Here is an 11,677-nt window from a genome sequence, read left to right as displayed (position 1 = left end):
GGAGTGAAGCAAGAGTGGTCTGAGTAGGAACAAGCTTCCTTTATCCCAAATGCATTTTTGAATCCTCAGCTCTCCCACACTCAGCTACCCTCTTCTACTTCTCTGACTCTACCCAAGCTTCCTGCACCCAGAATCTTCCCTTCCGGGACTATGGGAGTTGTAGAGCAGCCTTGTTTACCGGAAATATTGTGTCTTCACCATTTTCCCCAGCAGGCACTGCCCATCACTGCCATCCAACCACAATTTTAGTTGAGGGCCTCTCCACAATCCACTGCTATCAATTCACAGTGTCCCATTTTTTTCATGACAGACCTTCTTTTTTCACTGGTGGAGTAACAAACCAAAGATTATAAATGATTGGCTTGAGGTGAATTATCAGTGAGGTGGAGCTGCCCTTGAATTCTTATTCTGAACCCTACAGGTAGACTCATTAGGGAACATTTTAAAATGTTCACTTTTGCTGAGTGTGATGGCACATGCCTTTAATCCAAGAACTAAGAAGGCAGAGGCAGCTGGATCTCTGTGAGCACCAGGGCAACTTGTTCTACAGAGTGAGTTCGAGGCTACTCAATGGATCACAGTGAGCCCCTATACACACACACACATACATACATACATACATACATACATACATACACACACATAAATAACTTGTTCTGGTGAGATGACAAGTAAGCATGCAACTTTATAGAATACAAGGAAGCTCTGGAGATAAGGTCACAGGTCTGTAATCCTAGCACTCAGAAGTGGGCGGTGCAAGGATCAGGAGGTAAAGGCCATCTTCGATGTCATAGCAAGTTCAAAGCAAGCCTAAGATACCGAGGCTTAGTGGGAGGGGAGAGGCAAATAAGCAAAAAACATGAATGATTTCTACATAGGTATGTGCAATTATCTCTGGGGAGTATAGATCTTAATCTTCTTGAAAAGCAAAACAGTAAAATGAAAGCATATGTATATTTGCTTGATTTTTTTTATTTCAAAACTTTTGAAAAGTTAAACTAGATAAAAAAGAAAGATCCTAATTGTGGTGCTTTGGATGAGATATGTCCCCCATAGGCTCTGGTGTTTAAACACTTGGTTCCCAGGTGGTGCTGTTGTACTGGAGTAGATGTGGTGATTTGAATATGCTTAGCCCAGGGAGGGGCACTATTAGGAGGTGTGGCCTTGTTGGAGGAAGTGTGTCACTGTGTGGCTGATCAATAAGACCTTTCTCCTAGCTGCTTGGAAGCCAGTCTTCTATTTGCTTTTGGAACAAGATGTGGAACCCTCAGCTCCTCCTGCACCGTGCCTGCCTGCACACTGCTATGCTCCTGCCTTGATGATAATGGACTGACCCTCTGAACCTGTAAGCCAGCCCCAATTAAATATTGTCTTTATAAGAGTTGCCTTGGTCATGGTAGCTGTTCTCAGCAGTAAAACCCTAACTAAAACAGTAGGGTTTGAGATTGTATAGCTTCACACCACTTCCAGCTCTTTTTCTCTACTTTGTGCTTACATTTGAAGGCAGGAGCTCTCAGTTTCCTGTTTCTGCTGAGTGTTGCCATGACTCAGTGGGTAAAAGTGCTTGCTATGCAAGCCTGAGGACCTGAGTTCTAATCCCCAGAACCTACATAATTCCAGATGTGGCACTGAGAACCTGTAATCCCAGCATTCCTACTTCTATTTCCAAATAGAAGATGGAAAGAGTAGGATTTTTGGAAGCTCATGGGACAACCACAATGAACTACTAAGAGACCCTGTCTGAATCAAGGTGGAAGGAAAGGACAGACTCCAGTATGTCCTCTGACCTCCACATGTATGCTGTAGTGGTGTGTGCACACACATGCACACACACACACACACACACACACACACACACACATACATACACACTTAAAAGGATTAAACTTGTCATGGGTGGCAATTATGGCCACCTCTCTCAGGAGTATACTATATGCAACTTCCCAATGCAAGATGGGGTGAACACATTACTGGGACACACCCTGCATGCCAGCTTTAGAGAGTTGTACTGAGAGTGCAAACTGTAAAGGCAGTCATATGTGCTTGGGTGAGACTGGAAAGTTGTCTATCTTGATCTGGTCTATGAATATCAAACAGTACAGAGTAAAGAAGTGACTACTGTACCCCACATTGCTGGACATAGCAGTTGATAAGCAATGGTATCTCTCTACATTCCACTTGACCTTGCTAATAACCTTTTTCAGTAATCCTTTAGCATGTGTATCCCAAGACCAATTCACATTCACCAGTATGAAGAACAGTTCACCTCCACCAAAGTTACCACCTTAAGAATAGTAAAGACAATTTACCAAAGTACAGAGATGACATGGGGTGGTGACCCAGAACTTTGCTTTGTTATCTTGCATATTTCCACACACACACACACTTCATTATATAGATAAAGTGGTGCAAAATGTAGAGTTTTACAGCTGTATAAAAGCATCTGAGAGGCTGGGTGATGGTGCAGTTGATAAGGTAACCTCCACTCAAATGTGAGGACCTGAGTTCAGATTTCTCGAACCCACATAAAAGTTGGGCATGGTGGTATACCTTATACCTGTAGTTTTAGCACCTGGGTGAGGCAGAGACAGATGGGGTCCCAGAACTAGCTGGACATACTGGAGTCTACACACACCCGTATGCATATTTGCCAGAGGTCAGCTATGGCATTCTTGTTCTCTCTTGAAGGTAGCTGAGGAAAGAGTGCTGGCATGGGGGTGGGGACAAGACTTGGTCTTGCAAGATAGCAGGGTTGCTTTTATTATAATAATACCGACTCTAAGTTACTTTTGCAACAATTGCTGGCCCACCTGAGTTACTCTGAGGCCAGAAATTGCAAGTCTTGGGTATTAAGCATCTCATCATAAAACAGCAGGAGGTTAAACAAAGTAGCCTTTGTTCTTATCCCCACAGGAACTTCACAGCTCAGACTGGGAGCTTAGTGAAAGTCACAGGAAGAAAAAGGGACACTGATAATCTTTATTTCTAAGGTCTCCAAAAAGAATTCTCTCTCTACTCTCTTTGTTCTCAGCACTTAATACATCTTTCAGAATACATAATTACATGATAAAAAGTTCATTACAAGTTTATACATAAATTCAAATCATAAATTGAATAAGAAGTTTACAACAGAGATGTTTACATATGTTCCCATTAAGACTAGACATTTTCGGTCACTAGCTTTATAGAATTATGGAGCATTCTTGTGAGTAAGTTATCATTAAAGTTTTGTATAGGTAAACCTAGTCAATATTTTGTCTTCTGTCCTTGTACCCACAATAAATCATTAGTTTCCTTTTATGACCTTTGCTTAAGGTTCCTGTGGGTACCTAACAGTGAGGATGAGGATGGGGATGGTTGTGTACACCTTTAATCCCAGCACTTTGAAGGGAGGGGCAGATGGATCTCTGTGGGTTCAATACCAATCAACTCTGTCTCAAAAACAAACCAACCAAACAAAAACTAGCAGCTTTTTGGAGCTAAAGAAATGGCTCAACAGACTCAAACCCACATGAGAGTTCCCCAAACCCACGTGGTAACTCACAATCACCTACAATTCTAGTTCTGGTCTCCATGGGCACTGTACACACATGGTGCACATACATACATACATACATACATACATATACATACATACATACATACACACATACATACATACATACAAAACATCCATACACATAAAATAAATCTAAAAAAATTATGGAGGCCATGCATACCTTTAATCCCAATACTCAGGAGGTAGAAGCAGGTGGTGGATCTCTGTGAGTTTGAGGTCAGCTTGGTCTATATGAGTTTCAGGCAGCCAGAGCTACATATAGAGAGACTGTGTCTCAAAAAATGAAAAAGTAACAACAACAAAAACAAAACAAAAAAGAATAAAAAAGGAGATGGGAGATCAGTCCCTATTAGGTGTGGGGGTCAGGGGCACAATTATAAAATTCTTGGAAGTATTATGGCCTAGTAAGATACATATGATACCAAAGTTATTAAGAAAAATCATGATAAGCCAATACCTGTGACTTCAAAGCAGGTGAAGGAATTTACAGAGCTCCTAAGCCATTGATATATTTTCATTTTCCACTTCACCAAGGTTACCCATTCTTTTAATAACTTGATATAAAAAGGGGAAGGGGCACTTATGGAGCTGGGATAGAAAGGCTGGAGAAGTTCAGGTCAGGCTAACATCTTTGTAAAGCAAGCTAAGTAGGTATGTGCCCCAAGACCTCGGTGACCCTCCATGTTAGAAGTTGCTAGAAGCTCAGAGGGTGATATCTGGAAGTTATATCAAAAGCAATCCGAGCAACGAACAAACAGTTCCCATGAGGCTTTGGTCCTGAACAAGGGAAGGAGGAAAGCTGGCATACGTTTCTAAAACAAAATTGCTAGCTGTTTTTAAAGCATTGCAACAGGTAAACCCCACCACCTGTGCCTTGGTATTAGGAAAGATAGATTACCAAAGCACAGGCTGGACTTAAGACCTTCTAGACCTCTTTCTGGGGTGACACAGAACCAAACTCTGCGAATGCATATTCACAACAATGAGGTGTGGTGTCTGTAATCCTGCCACGAATGCTATGAGGCTCTGCTGAGACCAGTGTCCTCTGAAGCCAGCATAACTGAGCCAACAGCCAAGCCAGGAAGGGACCTTGCTTATCTCTGTTAATGCCTGGTCCGTGAATAACAACAGCAGGAGGCACCAGACAAAAATGGGTGGCTGTAGCAAAAGAAGCCAGTGGGCTAGGAGTAGTGCTGTCTGTGTCTTAGTTACTGTGAAGAGACCAAGGGAACTCTTATATAAGAAGCCATCTAACTGGGGACTTGCTTACAGTTTTAGAGGGTTAGTCCATGATCATCATTCAAGCAGCAGACAGGCATGACATTGGAACAGTAGCTGAGAGCTTTACATGCTGGTCTGCAAGCAGAAGGCAGACAGTAACACTGGGCCTAGTGTGGGCTTTTTGAAACCTCAGAGCCCACTCCCAGTGACACACCTCCAACAGGGCCATGCTTTCTAATTCTTTCCAAAGAGTTCAACAGAGGACTAGGTTCAAATGTATGAACCTATCGATGGGCACCATTCTCACTGAAGCCACCTCATATGGACATGGCTCATGAAACTTGGCCTTAGAGAATCTAGTCTGGCATATTCAGAGATATATTCACATAAAAAGGTTAAAATTGGTAAGTTTTTGGTTGGCTACCATGGGAGAAAACAGATATGGGAAAAATATATTACAGATGTCAGAATCCTGGTATCTTTCTACACACTAGCCCATGGCTCATTGACCCTTCTTGGAAATCACAAGGTATATCCCTTTATTAAATATGGACCATCTGCTTTCTGGTATCCTTTGGAGGCTGCCCACTAGGTTCGTATTAACCACAGAGGAACCAACATAGGTGAGAAAATAGCTCACGCCACTGCCACTGTCATTCCCATGAAATTGTTGTTGTTATGCAGCAACATGGACTGTTCTCAATTATGGCCATGGCATGGATGTTATATAGAGGCAAATACATAAATCAACCCATCCTGTATGGGGTTGGCAAGTAAACCACATAGGACTTAGGCCTGCCAGGGAGAGATGCAAATATGCCCTGACCTGTGGACCGCTGCACAACTCTTGCAAGTATTTCCAGGAAATAAACATCAGATAAGGCTTTCAACAAGGGTCTCATCTAACCAAGGTTGTGTAGAGACACTGTCAGAGCATTGACAGTGACAGGGGCACTCATTCTACAAACACTCGTGTGCAGAACTGGGCTGAGGACAACCAGCTCCAATGATACTTTCGCCTCCCTTACAACTCTACAGGGGCTGGGTGGATTGACAAGAGAAATGTATCATTAAAACAGGAGCTAAAGAATTTGAGTGAAGGTAATCTGCAAGGTTAGGGCACTCCCAAAAACCACAGGATATTAAACAAACAAGCAAGCAAACATACCAGTTTTAGGCCTGGCCTACCACCTCATGAGTCCCCAGACAATACAGACTACTGCCACTGCTATGGATTGCTCATCAGAATTAGATGGTGTGATGGCAATTTTTGGTTATCAACTTGACCACATCTGGAATTAATTAAAATCCAAAAATGGAGGGCACACCTGTGAGGAATTTTGCTTGGTTTGAAGTAGGTAGATCCAGTTCTAAACCAGATCTTGAGAAGGGAACACACACCTTTAATCTGGGCATCCCTTCTTCTGGAAGCCTATAGGGACAAGGAAGAAGGAAGTTTTTTCTCTCCGCTGTTTGGAGTCTTTGGCAGGCCCCTATAGGTGAATCACAGAAGAGATCATTGGGATTTTGGAACAAAGCTCTATCATCATCTGGAGACAACTATTCTCTCTTTGAGAAACAGCTCTTGGCCTGCTGCTGGGCCTTAGTTTGACAATGAACCACCAAGTTATTGTGAAACCTGAGCTGCCCATAATGAGCTGGACATCAGTGTTAACTGACCCAACAGGTCATAAAGTAGGATGTGCACAGCAGCCATCTATTATCAAATGGAAGTGAGATATATATGTGTGTGGGGAGATTATATATATGGATATATATGGTTTTATATATGAGGTATATATATCCATATATATATATATTCTATTTGATAATAGATTGTTGCATATATATATATGTGTTCAAAATCAGGCCCGAGCACATGCAAGTTACATGAAGAAGTTGCTCAAATGTGTATGGTTTCTAATCCTGTTACAATGCCGTCTGCTGTCAAGCATGCACCTATAGCCTCATGGAGTGTGCCCTACAGTGGATTGACTGAGGAAGGGAAGATTATAACCTACTTTACTGGTGGTTTTGCATGTTATGCAGGCTCCACCCAGAAGTGGACAACCGCAGCACTACAACCTCTTCCTGGGACAACCCTGAAAGGAACCAGTGAAGGGAACTCTTCAGGGTGGGCAGAACTATAGGCCGTACACATGGTATTAGCGTTTGTTTGGAAGAAGAAGTGGCTAGATTATGCAATTGTTCAGTGATTCATGGGCTGTAGCCAATGGATTGGTTGGTTGTTCAGGGACTTAGAAAGAGCATGATTGGAAAAATAGGTAAGAAAGGGGAGGAAGTACGTGGAGAGATCTCACCAAATGGGCATAGGATGTGAAGACACTTGTGCCCCATGTAAATGCTAACCAAAAGGTGACTTCAGCCAGGGAGGTGTTCAATAGTCAAGGGGTAGGATGACCCATCTTGTGGACAGCGCTTCTATCTCCAGCCATTCCTGTCATTGCCCACTGGGCCCATTAACAAACTGGCCATGTTAAGTTATGCATAGACTCACCAACACGGACTTCCTGGAACTCACTTCACCACCAAAGAAGTGTGACAGTGGCCCACAGGAATAGAATCAGCTGGTGTTTCCATGTTTCCCACAATCCTGGAGCAGCTGGCCTGATAAAAAGATGGAATAGCCTTTTCAAGACACTCCGGCAGCACAGATTAGGTGGCAGTAGCCTGTTGTGGAGTGGCATTCTCCAGAAGGTGATGTATGCTTTGAATCAGGTCCCGTATATGCTACTATTTCTCCTCTAGCCAGGATCTAGGGGGACACAAGTTTGAGATATTAAAAGAATGTCCCTCAAGGGACATTGCCACTTATTCTAATTTTATAGTGCATTTGTATTGTCTGAGGTGTAGTTATGTTATGCTAAGATTAATTATGGCCTGGTTAAATATCTAATGCATTGGACTGAATGTGGGATACTGCTATCTAGGCTTTAAATGACATGGTTATTGTTTTCACTTGGAAATTCATCACCACATAAGGCGATAGGATCGTGTGTCAAGTTGTCAAAGGTTGGGTGTGTGATGGCTACTTTATCTGGAATGAACTGCAATGCTGAAATGGAGGGCACACCTGTGAGAGATTATTTTTGATTTGAACCGGGTAAGTCCACTTTTAGTCCAGATCTTGAGGCAAGATGACACACAGCTTTGAGTTGGATCTTAAAGTGAGAAGACACACCTTTAATTGGGGTCATCCTTTCTGCTAGAAGGACATAAAAGAAGGAAGCTTGCTGAGGGATGGTTTTGTGCACTGTGTATTCAGATGCTGTTTTCTGTGCCTGGAGATCTGGTTGCAGTTTCCATCAAATCTAACTGGTTAATAAAGTGCTAACCAGACAATAGCTGGGCAGAAGAGATTAGGCAGGATTTGTGATCCCAGTCAGGAGGTTCCAGAGAGATGAGAAAGGAGAGAGAGAGAGAGAGAGAGAGAGAGAGAAGGAGAAGGAGAAGGAGAAGGAGAAGGAGAAGGAGAAGGAGAAGGAGAAGGAGAAGAAGAAGAAGAAGAAGAAGAAGAAGAAGAAGAAGAAGAAGAAGAAGAAGAAGAAGAAGAAGAAGAAGAAGAAGAAGTGGCTGAGGAGGAAGAGGAGGAAAGGAGGAGGAGGAAGAGAAGAGGAGGAGGAGAGGAGAAGTAAGAAGAGAAGAAGAGGAGGGGGAAGGAGGAGGAGAGGGGTATCAATGGTGCAGAGGTCATGTGGAAGGAACAAGACCAGGAGGATTCACCATGAGGTCATGATGAGAGAGCAGCCACGAGGACACACACGTGGGCCAGAACAAACCAGGGCAAGACCAGATGGCAAGTAACAGGACATCCGGCTGAGTAGTAGCAGCCTAGTTGGGTTAGACTAATTCAGAACCTGCCCAGCTTAGGCTTGTTAATAAAATTACCAGGTCCCTGTGTTATTTAGTCAGGAGCTAAACGGGCTACAGGATACACAGAAATGCCCTGCAGCCATTAACAGGCAAAGGGGGTGTAAGAAGAAGACAAAAAACTCAAGAATTACTTTTACAGAAGCTTTTGGTTTTTGCTTGCTTTCCCTTTCCTTGATAGCAAGTCCATTCCTTTATTGGCATTAGAGCCTACTAACTTCAGGATCCAGCACATAATAAGGACCAGCTGAGACATCCAGCCTTGTGGACTAAGCAACTACTGAATTCTTGTACTTCCAGTTCACACACAGCCAGCCATTGTTGAATTAGCTGGGCTGCAGCCTGTAAATCATTTTAATATAATTTCTCTCATATCTATATATTTACATATATATATATATATATATATATATAGAGAGAGAGAGAGAGAGAGAGAGAGAGAGAGAGACTCGTTCTATAAATTGTTATTCTAGAGAACCCAGATTAATACAGACGGCAAGTCTCTACTGCCAAAGACACTACATACTACATTACATGTCTTTATGGAAGAACATGGAAAAATCAGAAGGATTGAACTGGCCCTTCCTCCTAGCTAGCTCTCACAGTGCTGGAAAGCACTATGCAGGCTGCTGGGGGCAAACTTAACAATGGTCCCACTCTGCTGAGGATCCTGAAGTCTGCAGTATCAACACATCAGGCCTGATGTTCCCACTGGTGAAGAAACTATTCTGGCTACAACCAGTTATTTTCTGATTGGATTTATGGACCATTCCACAAGAGGGAATTGGTGCCTGGTTCTATAAACCCGGTCAAAAGCCCCCGTGGCTGGGGAGACCACAGATTTTTGAAAGCTGCTGCTCTTCTGCTAAATGCTATGTGTCCGTCAAATTGCCTTCTAAATATTTGTGTTTATGCCCGTGCACTTGTGCAGCTGTCATGTTTGGTCAGTTAAGTTTCAGTTTTACAATGGGCGGGCAGTCGTTACTGCAGAGACTCAACCCGTCAAAGTGCTGTTGAATGTCCAGCCTGAGAGAGACATCCTACCCAAGCCTCAGGGACCATCCTGGAAGGGAGAAGGGGAGATGGTTGTAGAACTATCATCCCTGTGATTAGGGGTTGGGGGAGGGGCTTCCTGTCTCTGTGGACTTAAATGCAGTTAACAGTAGCAAGAAAAGGGGAGTTCTCAAGTTCTCACCCCCACTTTTGCAGGCAGTTAACAGTTGCTAGGCAGAGACATTTTATTCAGCGGAACAGCTATGCTCTTGTAACTGTAATGAAACTGAATGGTTCTTCAAGGAAGGCTTGACTGGAATTGTTTCTTTGATCTGCTGAGTAGAGGATCGTTCCTCTCCCTAGAGAAAATGTATGCAAGTGGAAAATACGAATAAAACTACGAATAAATAATAGAATAACACTCAGTGCCTTAGGTACCAACACCTTCTACGGTGATTAGCACGGAAGTACACATGAAGGAAAAAAGAAAACCACAAACACCCAAACACTAGAAAAGCAAAAAAAACCTCAGATGTGACTTCCAACCTAAAACATAGCCGGACCTGGTGGTACATGTGCTCCGGAGGCTGAAGCAGGACTGGTGTTGGAATACCGCCCACGTTACAAAATGATCTCCACAACAACAACAACCAAAAACAAAACAAAACAGGAGGATGCTCAGGTCAATAAGCTGGGTCCAGGTGGGGTTCATAAACCCAGTATGTGGCACAGATGCAAGAAAAAAAGAAAGCTCACTTCACAAATGAACGCCATGGAGCTGGAGAGGTGGCTCAGGGGTTAAGAGCGTTTGTTCTTGCAGAGGACTCAGGTTTGATTCCCAGCACCCACATTTCACAACTGCGGTCCAGGATACACACACACATTTCACAACTGCACATAACTTCAGGTCCAGAATACACACACACACACACACACACACACACACACCTTCAAAAAAAAAAAAAAAAGTCACGAGAAACCATTCCTGATTACTAAAGACCTAAGAAGTCCAGACAGTGACTGCAGAGAGGCTTCAGGAAGAGAGCGTAGTGTGTCTTCGGAGCGCCGGTGCTCCCAGGAGCCGCCAGGCCGGGTCCCAGGCGGCGGCCGCGCAGACGCGCAGGTTTCTGGGTTCCGCCTCCGCCAATCTGGACCCTCCTCGCGTTCCGTTCGCGCGTGCGAGCCGGCGCCGAGCTGGCTGGGCCCCGGAGGGCGGATGGCGGACTCGCAGGCGTTCTGCGTGGCCGAGGAGCGCAGCGGCCACTGCGCCGTGGTGGACGGACACTTCCTCTACGTGTGGGGGGGCTACGTGGTAAGGGGAAGGGGCGGGCGCTGGGGCGGCGCGGGAGCGGCGGCAGGGGGATGACGACCGGCGACGCAGCTCTCCCACAGGCTCCCAGGCGACCTGCGGAGCTGCCCACGTCGTTCCCGGTCCCAAAGCCACCAAAACGGGGTTCCAGGGTGCGTGACTCCTCCAGCCTCCATGGCTCAGGACTGGAGAGGACCCCAGAACGCCGTGCCTGGTTATTTGGTATCATTGCCATCGTGCTACTCAAAACACAGAAATCACCAAGCAGTTAAATTTATCAGCTATTTTTAGTGGCATTTCTTTGCTAATTAAGAACCTCTGTAGTCTCAAAATAGATTTCGTATTCGCAACACTCCACCACTGAGTTTTGTGGTTGAAAATTCATATTGCTGTGGCGGTTGGAATGTGTGTTTGTTTTGTTTCTATGATCGTAGGATGATGACAAGGATTATCGAGTCGGAGAAATAATTCAGGTGTACCTGCCCACCTCGTTTGTTTACAGATTAGAAAATAAGCCCAACGGAATCTCTACTGCAATAGAAGATACATCTAACTTCCTCAGTGCCCTTATATGACCGACCTGTAACAGAACGAAATAAAGTGCATACTGTGTGTGTTAAGAATTCTCAGGTCCGAGTGGGTTTTTGTTGCTTTGTGTGCTTATTCCTAATTTAGTTTAGTATAAGTAAAATAATAATAATAAT

At 44.1% G+C, this 11,677-nt stretch overlaps 1 protein-coding gene across 1 annotated transcript in view; it reads left to right on the top strand.

Annotated features, from left to right (window-relative positions):
* Positions 1-10,731: 10,731 nt before the first annotated feature.
* Positions 10,732-11,677, top strand: part of Klhdc1 (kelch domain containing 1) — a 37,818-nt gene continuing 36,872 nt past the window's right edge. The window contains exon 1 of the mRNA XM_034514665.2: positions 10,732-10,976. Within this exon, the coding sequence (XP_034370556.1) occupies positions 10,881-10,976 (96 nt within the window). The 5' untranslated portion in view covers positions 10,732-10,880. The remainder of the gene's footprint in view (positions 10,977-11,677) is intronic.

Source organism: Arvicanthis niloticus, chromosome 11 (genome assembly GCF_011762505.2).
Source record: "Arvicanthis niloticus isolate mArvNil1 chromosome 11, mArvNil1.pat.X, whole genome shotgun sequence".
Classification (NCBI taxonomy): domain Eukaryota; kingdom Metazoa; phylum Chordata; class Mammalia; order Rodentia; family Muridae; genus Arvicanthis; species Arvicanthis niloticus.
The sequence above is the reverse complement of the archived record's forward strand: the minus strand, read 5'-3'. Positions and strand labels throughout refer to the sequence as shown.